The sequence below is a fragment of the Myotis lucifugus genome, unplaced genomic scaffold (genome assembly GCF_000147115.1).
Source record: "Myotis lucifugus unplaced genomic scaffold, Myoluc2.0 scaffold_27, whole genome shotgun sequence".
NCBI classification, from domain to species: Eukaryota; Metazoa; Chordata; class Mammalia; order Chiroptera; family Vespertilionidae; genus Myotis; species Myotis lucifugus.
In genome coordinates this window covers 8,494,647-8,515,510 of record NW_005871075.1, presented here as the reverse complement: position 1 = coordinate 8,515,510, position 20,864 = coordinate 8,494,647, and the positions used below count along the sequence as shown (strand labels likewise).

Here is a 20,864-nt window from a genome sequence, read left to right as displayed (position 1 = left end):
CCAGAAATGCAGAAGGCACTTTGGGACTGGATGACATGGTGCTGTGATGGGGAGCACAGGGCCCTGCGGGTCCAGCAGGCCCAGGTTCAAATCCCAATTTGTCTATAACATGGGAAAATATCACCTTCACCTCCAATTCTCACATCATGGTGAGAACTGGAAATGCTGCATGTAGAGCATTTGTTTAGGTTCCCAGGGCCACAAAGGAGCTGGTTTAAAACAACGGGGATTTTTGGTTTGGTTGCAGGCTCCTCCACAGCCCGGGCCCTGGTCAGGGCCCCTGTGGGAGGCAACCACTCGATGTGTTTCTTTCCCATCGATGTTTCTCTCTGTCTTTCCCTCTCTCTTCCACTCTCTCTAAAAATCAATGGAAAAATATCCTCGGGTGAGGATTTAAAAAGAAAAAAATCTCCAGATAAGAAACCAGAACACACACACACACACACACACACACACACACACACACACACGGATTTCTATTTTCACAGCTAGAAGACTGAATGGAGGTGTCGGCAGGGCTGCCCTCCCTCCAGGGCTCCAGGGGAGCATCTCTCCTGGGCTTCCCTGGCTTCTGGTGGCTCCATCCCTGGCTTGTGGCTGCATCACTCCAATCCCTGCTCCAGTCTCTTCATAATCTTCTCTCCTCTGTGTCACAGTGTGTCTGTTATAAGGACACTTGTCATTGGATGTAGGGCCCACCTGGGGATAACCAAAGATGATCTCATCTTCCGATCCTTAAATTAATGGCACCTACAAAGACCCTTTTTCCAAGTAAGGTCACTTTCACCGGTTCCAGGGATTAGGGCATGGGCATACCTTTGGGGAGGAGGATGGCCAACATTACAGCATCTAATATGTATCTGGCACAGAGCAGCCACTCAGTATATGAGCCACTAGAAATATTGTTGTTATTACTATTTCCAGTGTGGAAGGACAGGGTTTTCCACCTCCCTCTCCCTTCCTTCCCGGCCTGGCTCCTGGTGCGAAGGTCTTTACCTGAATGACTCAGCAGAGCAGCTTGTCATTCAGGTAAAGCCCCTTGTCATTCAGTTTTACCCAGAGGGCTGCATGTCCTGCAGGTGCTCCTGTGAGAAAGCTAAAAAGCCCGTCTATTCTACAGAGGAGGCCTGTTTACCAGCCACCACCTTCTCATCTCCTCGGGTAAAATACTCTCAGAGCCTTACCCTCCCACTCCCAGGAGCGGGGTGGAGGCAGGGGTGGGGTGGAGGTAGGCTACAGGGATTAAAAACAGGTAGAGGAGATGAAAGGAGGAGACAGGCATTCCCAGATGCCCGACTCAGGCTGACTGGATTGGAAAAGGAACAAATATGTGCCACCATCACTTGGACTTCGTGTGTGTTCATCAGACGCTGGTGATTTTAGGTGATGGGTTATGACAGATCCTTGCACCAGTTCCCTCACTTCAAGGTTTCCTGTTCCCTCCTGCCCCCTCCCAACGTCTCACAGGTTTTTCAGGCTGCATGGCACATTCAAGCTGCCGTCCTCAAGTTCACCGGTCCAAATGCCACTGGAAGAAGACCTGGTCTTTCATCTGACCCCGGGTTTGGAGACCTCAGCGGTAAGCAAACAAAAACAGCAGGCCTTGGTGGGGGTGGAGTGGATTTCTTGCCTTCTTGGGCTTTATGTTGCTCTCCAGGCCTCCTTTCCCCTTGGCCCCTCCAGTCTTCCCACCTGGGACCATTTGGCCCATCTTTTGTTCAACTTTGCCCCTGTACTTTGGGTCCACACCTCACATCAGAGACCCACCCAAAATTCAGTTCCATCCCAGGCTCTAGGTCAGCCTCAGTCTTGGTCAGCAGAGAAGTCTGGAAGGCAGCGCAGAGCAGCATCTCGCTCTTGGCCACAAGTTCTAATCCCTGGATAGTTTTTAACTTGTGCCCTTTGCTGGTGGTTCTCCATTTGCTTACCCCCAATCCACTCTCCATTCATCCTGCTCTGAGCCCAGAGCCACCTCCTATGGAATGCCTCAGCCAGGCTGTTAGGGACTGACTTTCAGCTGGTGTTGGCCATGCGGGGTACTGCACCGAGGGGGGAGTAGTGGTAAAGAGGTTGGGGTTTATCCATTCCCATGGTGCACCTTCGGGCGTCCCTCGTGACTACAGCTCCTGTCCCCACTGGGCTCAGTGGCATGACTTTCCTCCCTAGGCCCTTCAGGGTGGTAACAGTCTTCCGCTAGCGGTGGTCTTGGGTCCTTCCCGATTGTCTGCTTCCTTGACCCTACCCATGAACCTCTTCCCTTGAACCACGTCCTAGCAGGAGCCTTACCAGCACAAGGCCAAGCCCTCTTCTTCCTCCACTCCTGGGTGCCCAACTTCATTTCCTACCTGATGCATTGGCTCCCTGGGGAGCAGGGTGGTGGATACTGGGGTGTGCCACCCAGATCTCCCTGTTGGAACACAGCACTCATCCCCCAGCTCTGGGGTGCTCGTGGTGACAGTGCTCTCAACAGACGAGAGCACCTTGCCAGGGTCACAGCCCTGCCCAACCGCAGTTCACGTCCAGTGACTGACTGGTCAGCGGGAAGAGGTTGGAGTTGATGAAGGTGAGGTCTCCTTGCTTCGGGGTCTCATAAGGCTGAGGGGCTTGGCCACTGCTGTTTGGCTCCTCTGCCCATTCCTTCTGGGGACTCTCCCTCCTCGGAGCTGCTCCTGACAGCATGGCCAGCAAACTCCCTTTGTGCGTCTCCACCTGAGGGTCTGTTTCCCATGAATTTGTCCTGAGACAATGGGCTCCTCACTACTGACTAGGCAGTGGCCATTTGACTCCGGGCTGCTAGCCTTTGAAGACAGTTCCTGCCGGACTAGACCCAATTTCCTTCTCTGAAGTGCTAACCAAAGTTTGCCACTTACCCATCAGATCTCCTACCTGTTCCCACTCCGTAGAAACTCCGTTAGTGACCCTGTGGACTGGAAAGTCCAGTGTCTCTGGTCTGAACTGTCTCATCACCAACTGACCTCTAACTGCATTCTTTCTCACAAAATAATCAAGTGCTTTTCAGTTTACACTATGTGCCAGGCAGAGTCAAGAACTAGGAACATAGAAATGGATCAGCAGTTCTGCCTTTGAAGTTTCAAAGCCCAGACATGCCACTTCACCAGTGAGACCTGTATGACCTCATCAAGGAGACGGAGGGGAAGTGGCTAGCACGAAGTAAAGGGAAACACGTGGAGGGCAGATCACAGAGGTCAAATGTTGGGTTAAGACAGGAGACTCTGCAGCAAGTTTTACACGGTGCAATGACGGTGTCAGGAGGGGAAATGCTGATGATATCTGTGCACGAGTGAGGGGCTGCTCTGAGGAGCACGGCCGTGGGTGCAGGAGCCCAGAAACAAGTAGGTTCACAGAACAGTGAGTGGACGTTCTCTTCGGATGGCTCCTATGTTCTCAGGGAAGTAAGAAGGAAGGAGTCAGAGGTTGGGGAAAGGCTGAAGAGAGAAGAGGAGATAACAGTCGCCCAGGGGGATGGAGTGAGAACGAATTGACTAGGGGTTGTCAAGTTGGGTTGTTGGGATGATTAAATAAGATATTAGATGAAAAGCATTTCCCACAATGCCCTGTGCACAGTGAACATGTAAAAACTTTAGTTATATTGTCATCCAGAGAAGGCATCTGGTTTTTGGTGAGTATATTTACTCAGGAGTCCAAATTACATATTAGAAGGCTGTTTGATGAGTTTAGGATTAGAGAGAAGGCAGTGAATCTTAGGAAATTTCTTTAAAACTATCACTGACTAATGATTTATCTGTCACTGAGTGAACTATTCTTTGTAAAGAACTATTTTCTCATCCTTAAATCAGGACTCAATCTTGCCATCCTAAATATTTATCAAAAGGTACAGTTTCTCAAGATTATGATTGATGTGGCTTACACAGGTGCACGTTCCAAATTACAGACACAAAAAGATCATTTCTGGCAAGACTGTCTTCAACCCCAATCATAAATTTAATATCCATGCTAGCAACAATATCAGAACTTGGCATTACCCCTTATCTCTTAATTGTGGGTTTATCTTACTTGGGGGTGACATGAGCCTTCTCTGTACTAACTACGTGCTGTTGTGTTTTGTTGTTGTTTTTCTAAAAAATTCATGAGGACAAAAAGAGTGAATGCAATGTAAGGAAGTGGAGCCTGTGGGTTTAAAAAAAAAAAACCAGATTTAATGAAAAGCATAAGTTAAATTCAACCCAAGGCTAAAAAGGTGATTAATTATCGTCAGCATATCTCATTTATTAAAAAGAAATAAACATTCCACTCCTTTCCCAAATTGACTTGAGTTGAACTTTTCATGGGGGATGTGGGGGCAGGGATCTTTCTATTCTACTGGTATAAATGCTCCAAGATGTGTTGGCGTCGTACATCGGGAACTTAACTCAACATTACGAGATATTTTCCTCTCTGCAAGTACTATCTTTCCCTACATTTTAAGTAATTAAACCATGATGTATCAACTAAGTTCAAGTTTTTAAAAAGTTATTATTCCATTAAATTTATGTATATGGGCTTTGGAGCTTAGCAGGTGAGAAATCAGTTCTCCTATTTATTTTTATTTTTTAATCCTCACCCGAGGATATTTTTCCATTGATTTTTAGAGAGAGTGGAAGACAGAGAGAAATATCAATGTGAAAGAAACACATTGATTACTTGCCTCCTGCATGCACCTCGACCAGAGCCCAGGCTGGGGAGAAGCCTGCAACTGAGGTACATGCCCTTGACTGGAATCGAACCCGGGACCCTTTGGTCCGAAGTCCAACTAGGGCTCAGTTCTCCTATTTTCTAACTTGAGAGCCAGTGTAAAACAAAGACCCTTTGTTTACCTCATTTATAGAACAGGAATACTATCACCTACCTACTTTTTAGGATGTTAATAAGGTTTACAAATGAGATGAAATGTTTAGAGTACACAATAGGAGCTCACTAGATGAAACTCATTTGGCAATTAAAGGTATTGAGAAGTGCTCATCCAAGAAAGAGTTCACAAAATGTTTGAGAGGACCTTTTCTCCTGTTTCCCATTTCTTAAATCATTGACCACACTTGGAATGGGTTACTAGAAGAAAGAAAAGGTACAAGTAATATCTAAATCATTCTCAATCGAAATGCAAATGTCAGCACAAACATCTCCAGGTAACGTTAGTTATCCCCTGAGGAACTGATGCATTGTGATAATGCCTATAAGCACATACATACTAATAGTGTACCTTATACATGAACATAAAGCATGCAAGAACATGAAATATGTTCATTCTCCTTTATCTGTGATGCTTTACTTCTTTTATTTTTGTCTTCTTCCTATTCGCTCCCATCCCTTATGAATCTGGCCTCTCTTCTCTCTCTACATTTTTAGCAGGAAAACTCAGCCTTGGCAATGCACATGTTTTTCCAAGTTCTAACTCCAGTCAAGCATCTTTTTCCGGAACAACACACCTGCTCTCAACTACCTGTTTGGCATCTCTGGATGGATGTCCTGGTGGCACCTTAAACTGAATATACTCAAAGTTGCATTCATCCTGTTATTCCCCCAAACTAGCATCTCCTCTTGAGAATCTATGTCTAAAACTAGAAATGAGCTAGTTTTGCATCTTCCTGTCTTGATACCCTTATGTCCAATCAGTTGATCTTGGGTGCTTTGCCTTGATGTCCTGTTTCTACCTTTCTATTGAGAGATTCCTACCTCAATTTTTATAAATGGCCTCTCACTGGTTTCCCTAGTCCTAGTCTCCTCCCATCACAATCTGGCCTGGATGAATCTTCCTAAGTCACAAAAGCAATAATCTACTTTCAGACTCAAAATCTCCCATTGAGAAAGCGAGGAAATAGAAACTCATGCTTGGATCTGAGGCTCTCTACCAGATATCATCCGCTTATCTCAAGCCCTATTGCCCTCTAACCCTTTGACCCCGAGGTTGCAGAAAAGAATGGCCCCCAAAGCCAGCGCTAGCTGGCACATGTAACTTTCTTTGGCCCACACAATGGCTTCATAAACTTCTAATTAGTTGCTAACATTGACACATTAGAAGGCTTCACATGAAAATCTAGAATCTAATGAAAAGTTGGAATATCTGGTGACTTTGGGCCTACATTCCCAGGTGACAAAGAGCTAAAGCTGGGTGGTGAGTGCCCAGTTCGCCAAAGCCTTCATCTCATGGTGTCACTCAGCATGGCACTTGGTTTGGTGCCTGTAGGCACGTGAATTCTGCTGCTTGCCCTCTGCTCCCCAGTGTTCCACCCACAGTGTCACTCCCAAATGCACACTGCACCTCTGCTATGTTATTCATCTTTCCTGGCTTTAAGGTCCACTTTGAACACTGCATCTTCCAGGAAGCGTTCCCACCGGAATACCGCCCTGTTCTTGACCCTCCGTAACACCCTCCATAACCCATATCATACAGGTTCTGCTGTGCCTGTACCCCACTCTCACTGGATCGCAGACTCTGGTGCGCTGGATTTCTCCTGGTTCCTGGCAAGCACGCCTCTCCCACCCCTCAGGCTTTCTAGTGGAGCAGTGTCCTCCTGATCTAGACCTTCCCCTGCTCCCCACAGAGGGGCAAGTCTCCCCACCCTCTTCCCCGCCTCGGGGACCTGCCTGTCTACAGTGGAGGAGCCTTGTTCTGCTTGGCCATCCAGGCCCTGACTCGGCAGGTGAGTCTGAGCTTGTCAGCACTTACCTGGGTGTGTACGATGGCCCAATTCTGAAGTTCAGTGTTAGGAGGCTGCCACACATCTAAGCCAGGATCTCCTTCCAGGTTTTATCAGCAAGCAAAGCTAATATTCTCATCGTCATCTGCTTGAATATGTACCTCACAACTGTTTCACACTCAAGCAGGGAAAAGTAGGGGTTTATATTGGTGCTTTCGAACCCCAACTAGAGCTTTTTCTTGAATCTTCTACAGCTCTTGGTGAATATCATTTTACAGAGGCACTCAAAACATTTCTCAAGTTGAGTCAAAAAAACATAATCATGTGCATAAAATTCATGCGAGAAGAAATGAGAGAGAGAGAGAGAGAGAGAGAGAGAGAGAGAGAGACAGAGAGAAGAGAGAGAGAGAGAGAGAGAGGGAGAGACAGAGAGAAGAGAGAGAGAGAGGGAGAGAGAGAGAGAGAGAGAGGGAGAGAGAGAGAGAGAAGATTGCCTTCTGTATATTCCCTGAACCGGGAATCAAACTGGCAACCTTTTGGTGCACAGGACAACGCTCAACCAACTAAGCCACTCCAGCTGGGCTGCAACATACTTTTTCTTATGATTGTGTCTACATAATCTATAACTTAAATGTCTCTTTGTATAGTTAACAAAGCACAAAGTATTCTGAATGTAACATAAAATATTTATTTCCTATTTACATTTCCATTGTTACATATATCATTCCATATCATATCACATATCAAAAAGAAAGAAAAAGAAAAAGGAAGGGAAGAAGTATAAGCCTTAATGGTGAGTGAAGAAGCGTCGTGCTGCGTGTTACCAGCAGTCTCGCAGCTCTCGTCTCTTACCCTTTTTGGACTTCGTGGCCGTTTCTTGACGAATGGTGTCATACTCCAGCATGGACATTCTGGAAAGTCTCTGTAAGTACTGAGGGGGTGCTCCAGCGAGGGGATTGCTGAAGCCAGAACCTGTCAAGAAAAAAGATCAGCTGATAAAATTCAAATAATCACATATCAATGGTAGTCTCTCAACTATAGTGCAAGCAAAATGTCTGTTCCTCGAGCGACCACCAAGCACTATGATTTCTTGAATTAGAAATGTTGCTACTTACTTTCTAAAGTGACTGTGATAAGTCATCTCAAAAATATCTCACTAAAAACACCTGTAATGCATGCATTTAATTATATAAAACTAAATCTGTGTCTGTAACATGGGATGGCTGTGGAATTTATTATCTATAAATAATTATAAAAATGTATCCTCCATAAAAATTATCTCTATAAATAATTAGCTTATTTAATGCTTTAAGTGCTTATCAAGTTATTTTTTTGCAAATGAAACCATTTCTCATAAATACTAAGTGAAGTAACATAGTAAAATTGTAAAGTGAAATGGGCCTTCTCTGAGCCTCTCTTATAGGGTGGTAGGAATAGTAATAATACTAGTAGGTTCACTCTTAGTGAGTGATCTCTTTATTTTTTTTTTATTTTTTATTTTTTTAAATATATTTTATTGATTTTTTACAGAGAGGAAGGGAGAGAGAGATAGAGAGTTAGAAACATCGATGAGAGAGAAACATCGACCAGCCACCTCCTGCACATCTCCTACTGGGGATGTGCCCGCAACCCAGGTACATGCCTTGACCAGAATCGAACCTGGGACCTTTCAGTCCGAAGGCCGACGCTCTATCCACTGAGCCAAACCGGTTTCGGCGTGAGTGATCTCTTTATGTCAAGTACTCTATTCATCTATTTCATCCATACAACCCAATGAAGTAGGTAACTAGTACTATCTTGGATTATATATTTTAAAATGATTTAATGAGGCCTAAATTCTAGCCATTGTTAGGGGCAGGATTTGAACCTAAATCCACCAAATTCAAAGTTCCCATGTAAATCACTACTTATTACCTAAATATGTAAGTGTGTGTAAATACTTCTATTTTGAAACACACAAGTGTTTGAAAATAATATATGAATCCATATATTATTTTGAAAATACTGTTATTTCACGTTAAAGTTTCAAGTATCAAAAAAACTGTCTTCAAATCTCCAGGGTGGTTGGGTTTGCTTGTTTTGTTTTTATTTGAGTGTGTAACATGAGTGAGAAGTTCAGAGAGAGCAGAGGGCAAGAATATGATCAGCATTCTTGTGCTTAGCACTGCAATGGACTTGATCTTAGACCCTCTGGCTGCAAAATAACTAGATGCTAGATATTAAGCAATATTCGAAAAACTTCAAAGAATTGTTATCATACAGACCAATAAAATTAAGTTGAAGTTGTCAGCAATAAGATAAATATAAAAATTCTCAAATATTTAGAAATTTACCCACATTCTAAATTATGCATCAATAAAAAATAAATCATAATAAACATTTAAGTAGATGATAAAAATATTACAAAACTTGTGTGGTGAAACAAAAGAGAAATTTTAGGGTATTAACCTCTGTATGGTTTAGGGTATAATTTTCTAAATTTCCTGTGTTAGGAAAAAAGGCTGAAAATTAATAAGTGAGGTGTAAGATATACATTAGGAAAAGAATAAACCCACAGAACATGGGGGGAAATGATAATTCAGAAAAGAAACAGAAAACAAATTTGCAATAAGAAACTTTAAAAAGATCAGAGTTCTTCACTGAAAAGACTAATAACAAAGGAAAGCCTCTGGTGAGATTAATCAAGAAAACAAGGCAGAAGGAACAAATCCTATATAATAAAGGGCTAATACGCAAATCAACCGAATGGCAGAACAACCAGTTGCTATGATGAGCGCTAACCACCAGGGGGCAGACACTCAATGCAGGAGCTGCCCCCTGGTGGTCATTGTGCTCCTGCAGAGGGAGTGCTGCTCAGCCAGAAGCCCTGAGCCTGGCTCACGGCTGGTGAGCACAGCGGAGGTGGCGGGAGCCTCTTCCGCCTCTGCGGCAGTGCTAAGGATGTCCAACTGCGGGCCTAAGCCGTCAGTCGGACATCCCCTGAGGGCTCCCAGACTACAAGAGGGCACAGGGCCAACTGAGGGACCCCCTGAGTGCACAAATTTCATGCACCGGGACTCTAGTAAGTAATATTAGAAAAGGAACAGAAGTACAGATAGAGCAAAGATTAAATTTTAGGCCAATAAATTTGAAAACTTAGACAAAATGGAAGAAATTCTAGAACATATAACTTACCAAAACTGACTGACAAATTAGAATGCTTTAAGAGTCCTAAAGTTAAAATGACTGGATCATTTTAAAAGACTCCTCCAAAGAAAACAAATGGCTCAAGTGATTTACCTGCAAGGCTCTGTCACCTTATGTTTTCCAGAGAGATTTCATTTTCTTCTGGCAGCCGTCACTTTAATCCGGCCAAGGATGGGCTATAGGCTGTTTTAAAGCTTGTCTCTTTTTGGGATGCCTTTATTGTGTGCAGCTTCTGGGAGTTTTAACTGAGAGCCTGGGAGTTCACTAATGGCTCTCCTGGCTAGGCCTTAACCTGCCCCTCTATCTCCCCAGCAAATGCTAACTTACTGAAACCTCTGCTCAGTTCTTTCGCCTCAAAGAGGCTGTTTTATGCTTGAGGTCCTGACATATGACCTGGCAGACATGCCCCTTAGGAACAGGCAAACACCTGAGAGAAAACTGCTCACAGAATTTGGGGCTCACTTCTCTGTGGTTATTTCTCCAATATCTCAGCTCTGAAATCCTACTGGAAATGAGAGCTCTTGGCACCTTAAAGTAGTTGCTTTTTAATATTTTTATTATTTTATATTAATAATAAATATACAACTTTTATATTTATTATAAAATATATTTTTATGATTTTTTATAATTAGCTCTTATGCTAATTCTCAGTGGTAAAGTCATCTAATAGAAGCTATTCCAGCACAGCTGGAGGTGGAAGTTCTATGGGTATTTATTTATTATAATGGAATTACAGGATTTATTTATTTATTTTTAATTTATAAAGTATTTTTATTGATTTTGAGACACAGAGAGGAAGGGAGAAGGAGAGAGAGAAACATCGATGCAAGAGCAAAACATGGATTAGCTGCCTGACAACCGGAATTGAACCAGCAACCTTTAGGTGCATGGGCCTTGCAACGCCCAACCAACTAAACCACATCACCAGGATTGGGCCATTTTTTTTTTTAAAAGGAGTAACTACTGAAATAGATGGCAGCTACCAAATGATCCTTTAAAAACTTAAATCGGATCACATGGAAATCATTCTTTTGTTAAAATTGTTCAGTGGCTCCTCATTTCAATCAGAGTTAGATACAGTGACCCTTCCAGGCCCTACAGGGTCAGATGTTACCTCATTTACCTGGTCTTTCACACTCTGAGATTAGCCACTCTTGACTCCTGAATTCTTCCAACCGGTCAGGTACCATCCTGCCCTGGGATCTTTCTTGGCTCCAAGAGAGTAACTGTTTTCCAGGAGTTTAATTCCCTCACCTCTTTCAAGTCTTGGCTCAAATATTACCCTCTCCAGTAAACCTGTTCTGACTCCAGATCTCCTGATCTCCCTTCCCTTATTCTATTTTGTTTCTGTTTTACTTACACCTTCTGATATACTAGGCAATGGACCTTCTTTATTATATTTAACTAGAGGCCCGATACATGAAATTCGTGCAAGGAGCTCGGCCCTTGCAGCCCCAGCTGCCTCGGCTGGACCTCACAACGACCTTCAGATGGTTGTTTTGCTGTTCGGTCTAATTAGCATTTTACTCTTTATTATATAGGCTGTTTGTCAGCTGTATTCTCTCACTAGAATGTAAATTCCACAAGGCCTGGGACCTTGGTTTTGTGGAGGGATGTAACCGAGGCCCAAGCATCTAGAACAAGGCCTGGCACAGAATAGATACTCAATTCACATTTGGTGAATGAGTGCCTGAACTGTGTTCTTGCATGACTCAAGGAAAATCAACAAGTATTTACTGAACACTCTTTATATTGCAGAAACTGGTGTAGGCACTGCAGGTTATAAAGGTGAAGAAGATATAGCATCTGGCCCAAAAGAACCATAAACTTGGCCTATTGGAACATAGGCAGACAAATGTTCATTTGGGCCAAGTTGTCTTTTGCTTAAATTACCATGTATATTTTTATTTTATGCTGCCTATTGATCACAGAAATTGTTTATATATATGGAAATTCAGAGAAAGGACATATCCAAGGAGAAGTTCATGAACATTTAACCTATGACCATCCAGAGACTGAACTTGCAAAGCTCCTAATAAGTCAATTCTGACTGCTACTAACAGTGTCGAGAAAGCATTACATATTATTTACTCTACAATTTTAGTGTCTGTGGTTTCTTTGGAGGTGCTCTATTAGCTCCATTCGTCTATAAGTATAAACTCATGGAAGTGATGGATAACTGTGATTATCATAAAAATAAGGTTAAAAGCCCTAACCGGTTTGGCTCAGTGGATAGAGTGTCGGCCTGAGGACTGAAGGGTCCCAGGTTCGATTCCGGTCAAGGGCATGTACCTGGGTTGCGGGCACATCCCCAGTGGGGGATGTGCAGGAGGCAGCTGATCGATGTTTCTCTCTCATCGATGTTTCTAGCTCTCTATCCCTCTCCTTTCCTCTCTGAAAAAAATCAATAAAATATATTAAAAAAATAATAATAAGGTTAAAAAATCTTCAACTGGTAAAGAAAGAATTGTTATACACAGATAAAGGAGGAAACATTTGATAGTTTGAAGGACAAATAGTAAATAATATATAATGTTCGATGTGTTATACTTAATCCTGTGGTTCTCAACTGGAAGTGATTTTGCACCCTAAGGACCTTTGGCAATGTCTGGAGGCCTTTTTGATGACCATATAGTGGCATCTAGTGACCATACTCTGGCATTAGGGATGCTGCTAAACTCCTCCAATGCATAGGACAGAGCCCCACAACAAAGAATTATCTGGTCTGAAATGTTAATAGTGCCATTGTTGAAAAACCCTGGCTTACATAATAGTCGACAAAAGACAAGAAAGTGGAAAACTTTTGACTTCAAGAAATCTTTCAAAAAAAAAAAAAAAAGAATGTCTCCCATTTAACTTTGGATAAAATTCCTTCAGGAAATGAGCACGAACTTATTGGAGAACTTAAATGCTAGACATGTGCATGTCACATGCCATATACGGTTCCCTTAGTGTAAGGCCCAGGAATCAGTAACACACAAAAGTTAGGGCTGAGACAGTAAGTCTAGATACCAGAGCTGCCAAGAAATTCCCATGATCTTGTAGACCTCACCTAAAGGGCTCAACTGATTTTTCAGAATCTAATTTTGAAAAACAAAATTCTGATCAAACACATCAGAAATGTGGAGGTGAGAATGCCTGATTTTATCACTTCAAGGAACAAATTCATACTCCAAATAAGTAAAAATACAACTTGGTGCTATAAACCTTCCTAGTCACCAAAGGCTTAGGAATAAATCAATGTTACGAGTAGTTCTTTTGAACTCAAACTATTGGCATAGAGATAAGTTTCTGCAGTTGGATGTGATAAGATAACAGAGGATTCAGGAAAATAATTAATTAGAAGATCAGGCCAGAAAGGCAAGTTAGTGCAAGATGGTAAAGGGTTCAGTGCCAAGTTAAGGAGTTCATACTTTAGTCTGAGGGTAATGTGGAGGAATTGTTTTTGAAGAAGGGAGTGATGTGATTAGAGGCCAAGGTCTTAGGCTTGTTGCAGTATTGAAGGATTTCAAAGGCCAGAAATTCCAAGCCAGATTAGTTTGCAGGCAACTGCAATGGTCCACCTGCGATGAGGAGGGCCCATGCCAGGGTCCTGGGATATTAAAGATACACGATATACTGAACACAGCATCTACTACATTTATAAACTAAAGCTTCAAAGAAGCAGTAACAAAACAAAGACAATTAAATCAGTGGAAAGAAAGGACGTTTAAAACAAAAGATAAGTATTCCGCAGCCCAATAAGACATGTGGTCAGAAAAAAGAGGAGCCTGCTTGCCTTTTGGTCTCTCCAGAAGTGGTACCACAATGCAGGACTCCTTGGTCTTCTTTATCCTGAAATTACATATTATCATGAAGTCACTTCTCTACAAATCCAGGGCACATCAATCTTTCAAAATGCAGTAAGAGACATGAAGCATGCTTCTAGTGAGACTCACCTGTTGAAGGACATCACAAAGAAATTAAATAAACTTTAAAGAAACGAAACTCCTTCCATCATAGCTAATCTAATCAGAAACAGATATGAACCAACTTAATGTTTCAATTTTTGCTAATAAATTTTACCCATGAAGGAGTGTTATGTGTAACTTTTCCCATCTTTATCTCAATTTATTTTTATCTTAATTCTCACTAATCATGATTCAGGGAATGCTATGAGGAAGGGAATCAAGATTAGATCAACAGGGTATCTGGATATGCCAGCTAACCAACTCAGTTATTTGTACACTTATCACCTATTCATCCCCACAATCTAAAGTTTGACATAATTAACTCTCATTCCCCTGGGATAGATCTAGATAATATGTAGGAAATATGCCATGATTGAATCTGCTGTGGGTGAGAGGGTACCTAAGAATTCCGAATTTCTTGTAGCTACATTAAACTTTAGAAGTCAGCCAAAACTTTTAAATACTCATCACCGTTAGGATTCCTACTATCAGTTATATTACCAGACTGTGCCTTGAGAGTCACTGAAAATTTCTGATTAGCATTAAAGAAATATGAAAACACATTAGTCTTTTAGAATCAAAGAGGGTAAAGGTTTGTACACAAAACAAACAAAAATGAGGACTTCCTTGCTTTACCAAGATTGTTCCTTCACAGGGAGCTGGGCAATACGAAGAGGAGAATAAAATACTTGTAGCCCTGGCTGGCGTGTCTCAATGCATAGAGTGTCAGCCTGAGCACCTAAGGGTCTCGAGTTTGATTCCCGGTCAAGGGCACCTACCTGTGTTGCAGGTTTGATCCCCGGCCCCAGGCCAGGTGTGTGTAGGAGGCAACCAATGGATATACCTCTTTCACATGGATGTTTCTCTCTCTCTCTCTTCTGTCTCTCTCACCCTTCCTCCCTCCTTTCCATTCTCTCTAAAAAGCAATGGAAAAAAATATCCTCGGATGAGGATTAACAAAAAACAACAACAAAACTTGCAGGCAACTCAACGTGTCCTCACCAGAATGGTGAAAATAAAGACACTCATTTCAAAGACAGGCACAAGAACTAACATTTTTGCTTGCCATGCACTCATTAACATCATGCACTTAGCTCCTCTCTTCCGCTTATATATGAAGACCACTTGTCATAACACAATTGCAATATATTCAAATTATCTTTCATTGACTTATGGAATTGACACTCAAGTCAATGTGAAATGTTGATGAATCATCTCACAAACAGCCAAAATTGCAAATGAAAAATTAAAAAAAGAACACACACAAAAAACTGAAATAGAGTGAAACAGTAGGAAGCAACATAAAGACTGAAAATTTAGAGGCCGAATAGGCTAATTCAGGGGGTGCTTTCTGGGCTTCCAGTTTTTTAGGGGATCATACACACTGAAAGAAGGGTCAGAAGACTGGCCTGGACTGAGACAAGTCCATCATCACAGGCAGCCCTCCACACTCTTACTCCCTTCCCCATCAAGGGCTGTGACCCCTGGGGACATGACAGGGATGGGCTAAGTGACAGGGATACAGGTGTCCTGGTGATGGAAACACAGTGTCCTTGAGTAGGTGTTGTACTCAGGTTCCCAGGGGGCCCTCTTCTTTCCACAGTCTTACCGTCCTGTCTCTCTAATTCCCACCATCTACTCTACTGGCAACTCACTCTCTTCCACCGTCTCTGGCTCTGCCTTGTCTCACTGTAATCTCACTTCAGAAAGAGCAGTGCTGCTTAGTATATTTCTAGAGCTTGGCAATCTGTCCTCAGATAATATTTAAAATGAGGGGAAAGATTTTATGTGTGCTATTGCTCACAAATGTGAAAAAGTCAAGGTAAGGTAAAAGTGCAATGATAGAAACTTTTAAATAAACTATGTTGTTTTATTAAACACAGTTTAATAACATCAATAACTGAAGATTATATAGTGAGATAAGTACGTACGTGTGTGTGTGTGTGTGTGTGTGTGTGTGTGTGTGTGAAAAAGGCAAAGTAAAACATTGTAAGTACACTAAAATTACAACTAAAATAAAAATATATCAAAATGAAAAAGGCTAGAACACCCAACAATAAAAATCGATGTTAAGATGGGTAAATTTTCTGCAAAGCTCTTATTTTCACAATTTAGATATAAATTAACCACAACTTTTCATTTTTAGTATGTTCTAGTTTTCTATTTATATTATCAGGATTTATTTTGAGTAGTTAGCAAGAGCATAATACTGGTGGAAAACTCAAGATATAAACTCTGAAATTCTGATACTTGTGCACTATGTACAACTGGTTGACTTTAAAGCTCATGACATGAAAATATAAATATATGTAAAGATATAAATTCTCCCCTAAAGAGATCTGCAAATCAGACTGCTTTCAATGCTTTGTCTTGTTTTTAGGCTGGCCATTCAATAAATACCCGATGAATAAATAAATAAACCAAAGCAGAAACCAAATAGAAGACTGCCTTACTAATGAATATATACATACATCCCTTTAATGAAAGGGGTTTTCTTTTAAGGATATGTCAGTCTGATTTACAGTGGGAAAGGTATCTATACTAATAATAGCCTAGGTGGTCATCACGCCCTCATGCATCACACCCTAATGTCATCACAAAATGGCTGTCACAAGATGGTCATGCTCACAGTGGAGGTGGGGCCTGGTGGAGGAGGTGGGTCTCAGCAGGGGAGGGCAAATTGTGGGTGATCAGGCTGGCAGGGGAGGGCAGTTGGGGGCGATCAGGCTGGCAGGCAGAAGTGGTTAGGGGCAATTAGGCAGGAGTGGTTAGGTGCCAGTGGTCCCGGATTGTGAGAGGGATGTCCGACTGGCAGTTTAGGTGAAAAAGTCAAGGTAAGGTAAAAGCGCAATGACAGGAACTTTTAAATAAACTACGTTGTTTTATTAAACACAGTTTAATAAAAACCGGCAGTCAGACATCCCCCGAGGGGTCCCAGATTGGAGAGGGTGCAGGCTGGGCTGAGGGACCCATCCCCCATGCACGAATTTTGTGTACTGGGCCTCTAGTTCATAACAATGTTTTTAAATGCAAGGATTCCAGCTGACAAACTCATTTCTGATTAACAATGCAGGCTCTTCATTAGGCTGATGTCTCATTCAGAATCACCCCTCCATCACTTCAAATGGGAAATGAAATGCAAGGTTCTGTATGCAGGGTAGTGAGATCTGTTCATATTGCAGAGTTCATTTATTTTTATTGCTAAAAATTCCAATATTCTCATGAGCAACTTACACTAGGGCAATAAAAATTTAAAAAAAAAAGACCTCATATCCTTTCTGACAATGTCACTTAACAACCGTGGGAAATTCCTACTTATCAAACTGAATAAAAATCACAAAATTAAATCCTTTATGGAAAAAAATTAGTAAGCAAGAAAGAACTGGATTCACGGGCCAGAAAGACCTCTCCAAGTAGAAGTATTACTCCAGCTAAGTATTCAACAGGAGAGATGGAATAGGCAGGACCTACCTGACTGGAGGCATCTGGGTGTCAATGCACGGCCGTCTGCTAGGAACCTCGGGTGGAGGGGAACTCACACTTTTCTGGCAGTTTTGCAATCCTGGTAAGTATGGCATTTTGACACGTTCTCTGAGCTCTTCTAGACCAAATGCTTGGGTGTATTCTAATAAAAAATAGTATCATAACCACCTTCATTATTTCCTGATTAAAAGTATGTAACTTCTTTTCCTAATACTACAATGCATAACAAAACATACTAAATGTGTCATAAGTAAAGGAAATTAAGCTACTGTAGTTTACCTACCATCTTTCCTGAGAGAACACCTGAATTCCTAACATAGGGACGGCAGGGGAGAGTGGGTAAGGGGCTGCTTAAGATTCGAACCAAGAAAAAGGACAGCTTCCCAGAGCCTCACAGTCTTCACTGTCCTCTGTCTTCATGATTCTAGAATCCTCAGAATATTAGATGGATTCACACTGAAAAGAGCCGAAAGCACTTTCAAGAGTCTTACATTATCTGCTTCCTGATTTTACGTAGAAAATCAAGGAATGTAAATACATGATCACCTGAGCTAGCAATAAGAGATAAAAGAATTCTATTTTCAGGCATTGATTTTATTTTATTTTTCCAGGCACTGATTTTAATGATTTCGCTGCAAAATTCCAAATCTGTAAATAACAATATTGAAACACCAAGATTTCTTCTACTGACCTCACATATCATTAGACAAAGAGATTATCAAATTATTAAAAATTTTCAAAATGAAGGGAAAAAAAGATTGAGATTAAAGGTTTGGTTGGTCATTAAACTAAACATAGAGAATTGTTTTTAAAGCTTTCTCTACTGAGCAAGTCTAGCCCAGTAATAAAAAAGATATTTAGTGGGGCTAGAATTATATTAAATACTCAAAATGCTCTTATACAAACTTTGATTGTTTTTCTTTTTTGGAAAAAAAAAGTTTCTCTTGATCAAAAAAATATATAGATTCTCTTTTAAGCAATTAAACCTGGGGGTAGGAGGACAGATAAACGGGTGTCTTCTGAGTACCTTTAATGGGAAGCCTGTGGAAAAATTGAAAAACTGTAGCAACACATTCAAAACCAGAAGTGATGAAATGGTGAGGGAGTTCAAATTTTGCTATTTTCAAGAATTATATCTTCATCAATAAAGCTAATGGCAGAATTCAGGACAAATAAAAAATGTAATTTATAATTTGAAATTAAGGAGGGAAAGTTATACATACTCATTTACGTGTCAAAAGTCCTCAAACTAGTCTTTATTGAGCAACTATCCTATATAATAAAACCCTAATATGCAAATCGACCGAACGGTGGAATGACTGGTGGAACGACTGGTCACTACGACATGCGCTGACCACCAGAGGGCAGACGCTCAATGCAAGAGCTGTCCCCCTGCCCCCCTCCGCCTCCCGACTGGGGGCAGCTCCTGTGTTGAGCGTCTGCCCTCTGAGAGGAAAGCGATCAGTGGTGGCGATCAGGGGGAGGGGCCAGCCAGCAGGTGGCTCCAGGCTGCCAGCCAAGGCGGGTGCCAGCAGGGGCTCCCAGATCGTCCCACCCACCAGTCGCCCCACAGATGGCCCTGCTTGCTGGCTAGGCCTAGGGACCCTACCGTATATATTGGGAACAGTCTCTTAGATTTAAAAATTAAAACCTAGCAAGGCTACTCTAAAACTGAAAAAAACAAACACCAGGATGATGCAGCAATGACATGCATGGACTCTGGCTTGCACATTTTATGGTCAGCCCTGATTCTGACACTTATACCTGTGTGACAAAGCCAATTTCGTAACTTCTCTCTGCTTCAGTTTTTCCACCCATAAGATGGGGAAAATGGTACTACTGACTCAGCAGGATCATGTTATGTACTACTTTTTATAATCAGGGCAAAAAATGTAGCTGCCCATACAACAGCAAGATGCCTTTCACCTGTATGAAAAGTATGGTCACTGGTGCATGCAGTGTCCCGGGTTGCAAGAGGGATGTTCAACTGCTGGTTTAGGCCCAACATCCCCAAAGGGGTCCTGGATTACGAGAGGACGCAGGCCGGGCTGAGGGACCCCCATTCCCACCCCCCTCAACTCCCCACCCCATGCATGAATTTCATGCACCGGGCCTCTAGTAGGATATAAAATACTTTTTACAGGAAAGGAAAGAAGACATAATTTTGATTAGAATTATTAATACAGAAAGGTGCTGTAAAAGATCTGGGTTTCTTAAAATATGAAAACCAGCTTGAGGTATTTAACCAGTTTTGTTTTGTTTTTTTCTTTTTGTTAGTTTGTACCCAAGGACATCCTTTCCATTGATTTCCAGACAGAGTGGAAGGGAGGGGGAAAGACAGAGAGAAACGTCAATGTGAGAGAGACACATTGATTGGTTGCCTCCTACATGTGCCCCAACTGGGGCCTGAATTTGAGCCTGCAACTGAGGTTTGTGCCCTTCCTTGACTGGAATGGAACCTGGGACCCTTCAGTCCACAGGCAAACTTTCCAACTGCTGAGCCAAACCAGCAAGGGCGACTTGAGGTATTTGAAAACAAACACTATTCATGAAAAGTAGCATGATCCAACAGAGGGAGAACTGCACTGATATCAAGGGAAGTAGTTCTTTAAATTTGTTCTATCATGAGTCACAGAATTACATGAAGTAAATTAATTTTAATTTGCTTCCATTTATCTTTTCCGTAAGCTTAAGACAGTATTCTTACTTAAATGTTACAAACATTATAAAATGTCTCTTATTACTTTAAAAATATACATGTAAATTCAAACTCACTATTTCTATATTTTCTTAAGTCAAATAAGAGTAAAATTGACGTTACCGTTCTTCAACTTCTGTGTTTCGAAAACCGCTTTCCTCCAACCACTCTCAAAAAGAAAATATCTGTCCATGGAATTTCTGGTGACATCAGAAGTCTCAAATTTGATTTCAGGAGATAGTCCTGGCATTTTTTCTTCTTTCAACAGTGCTGATGAAAGTGACATGCTGATCCGAATTTGGGACACAAAATACAAAAGCAAAAAGAAAAGAAAGGTATTTCAAAGAGAAATATTTTTTCCAATCTGTTTTTCATTATACAGATTAAATACTAACATAAACTTAAATGAAAAGTTTACTTATATTATGTATGTTAAATACATATTCTTGGTATTTTAAAGCAAGAGGCCTTTAACAATATAGCTAAAATATGTAGTAAGAGTTTTTCCTTTTATAAAGTTTAATGAATTCTTTCAAATTCCAGGTTATAGGTAATTGGCAATATAAAAACAATTTAAGTCCAACAGCAAGTTATTATGTACAAGAAAATGTTTAGGATTCTCTCAAAAATATTGCCATTATACACCATTACCAAGTAGAATTTATCTCTGGGATGCAAGAATGGTTCAACATACAAAAATCAGTTAATGTGATATACCACTTAACAGAATGAAGGATTAAATAACCACATGATCTTCTCAACAGATATAGAAAAAACATCTGATAAAATTCAACACACTTTGATGATAAAAAAATACTTTGAACAAACTAGAAATACAGAGACATTACCTCAACATAATAAAAGCTACTAGTAAAAAGCCCATAGTTAAAA

The 20,864-nt window shown here is 41.4% G+C and overlaps 1 protein-coding gene across 1 annotated transcript; it reads right to left on the bottom strand.

Annotated features, from left to right (window-relative positions):
• Positions 1 to 7,330: 7,330 nt before the first annotated feature.
• Positions 7,331 to 20,256, bottom strand: CUNH8orf89 (chromosome unknown C8orf89 homolog). The gene is made up of 4 exons (XM_023751906.1): positions 20,097 to 20,256; positions 17,264 to 17,417; positions 13,621 to 13,676; positions 7,331 to 7,628 (listed from the first exon to the last, which is right to left on the bottom strand). The coding sequence occupies exons 1-4, from the start codon at positions 20,221 to 20,223 to the stop codon at positions 7,477 to 7,479; spliced, it is 489 nt and encodes a 162-aa protein (XP_023607674.1). The 5' UTR covers positions 20,224 to 20,256; the 3' UTR covers positions 7,331 to 7,476.
• Between the last annotated feature and the right edge of the window lie 608 nt (positions 20,257 to 20,864).

Excerpts from the sequence above, each read along its gene's own strand:
- CUNH8orf89 (XM_023751906.1), bottom strand. The coding sequence starts at position 20,223 with ATGCCAGGACTATCTCCTGAAATCAAATTTGAGACTTCTGATGTCACC. Across the intron at positions 17,418-20,096 it reads AACACAGAAGTTGAAGAACG|AATACACCCAAGCATTTGGT; the intron begins GTAACGTCAATT and ends ATTTTTTATTAG. Across the intron at positions 13,677-17,263 it reads ACCCAGATGCCTCCAGTCAG|GATAAAGAAGACCAAGGAGT; the intron begins GTAGGTCCTGCC and ends ATGTAATTTCAG.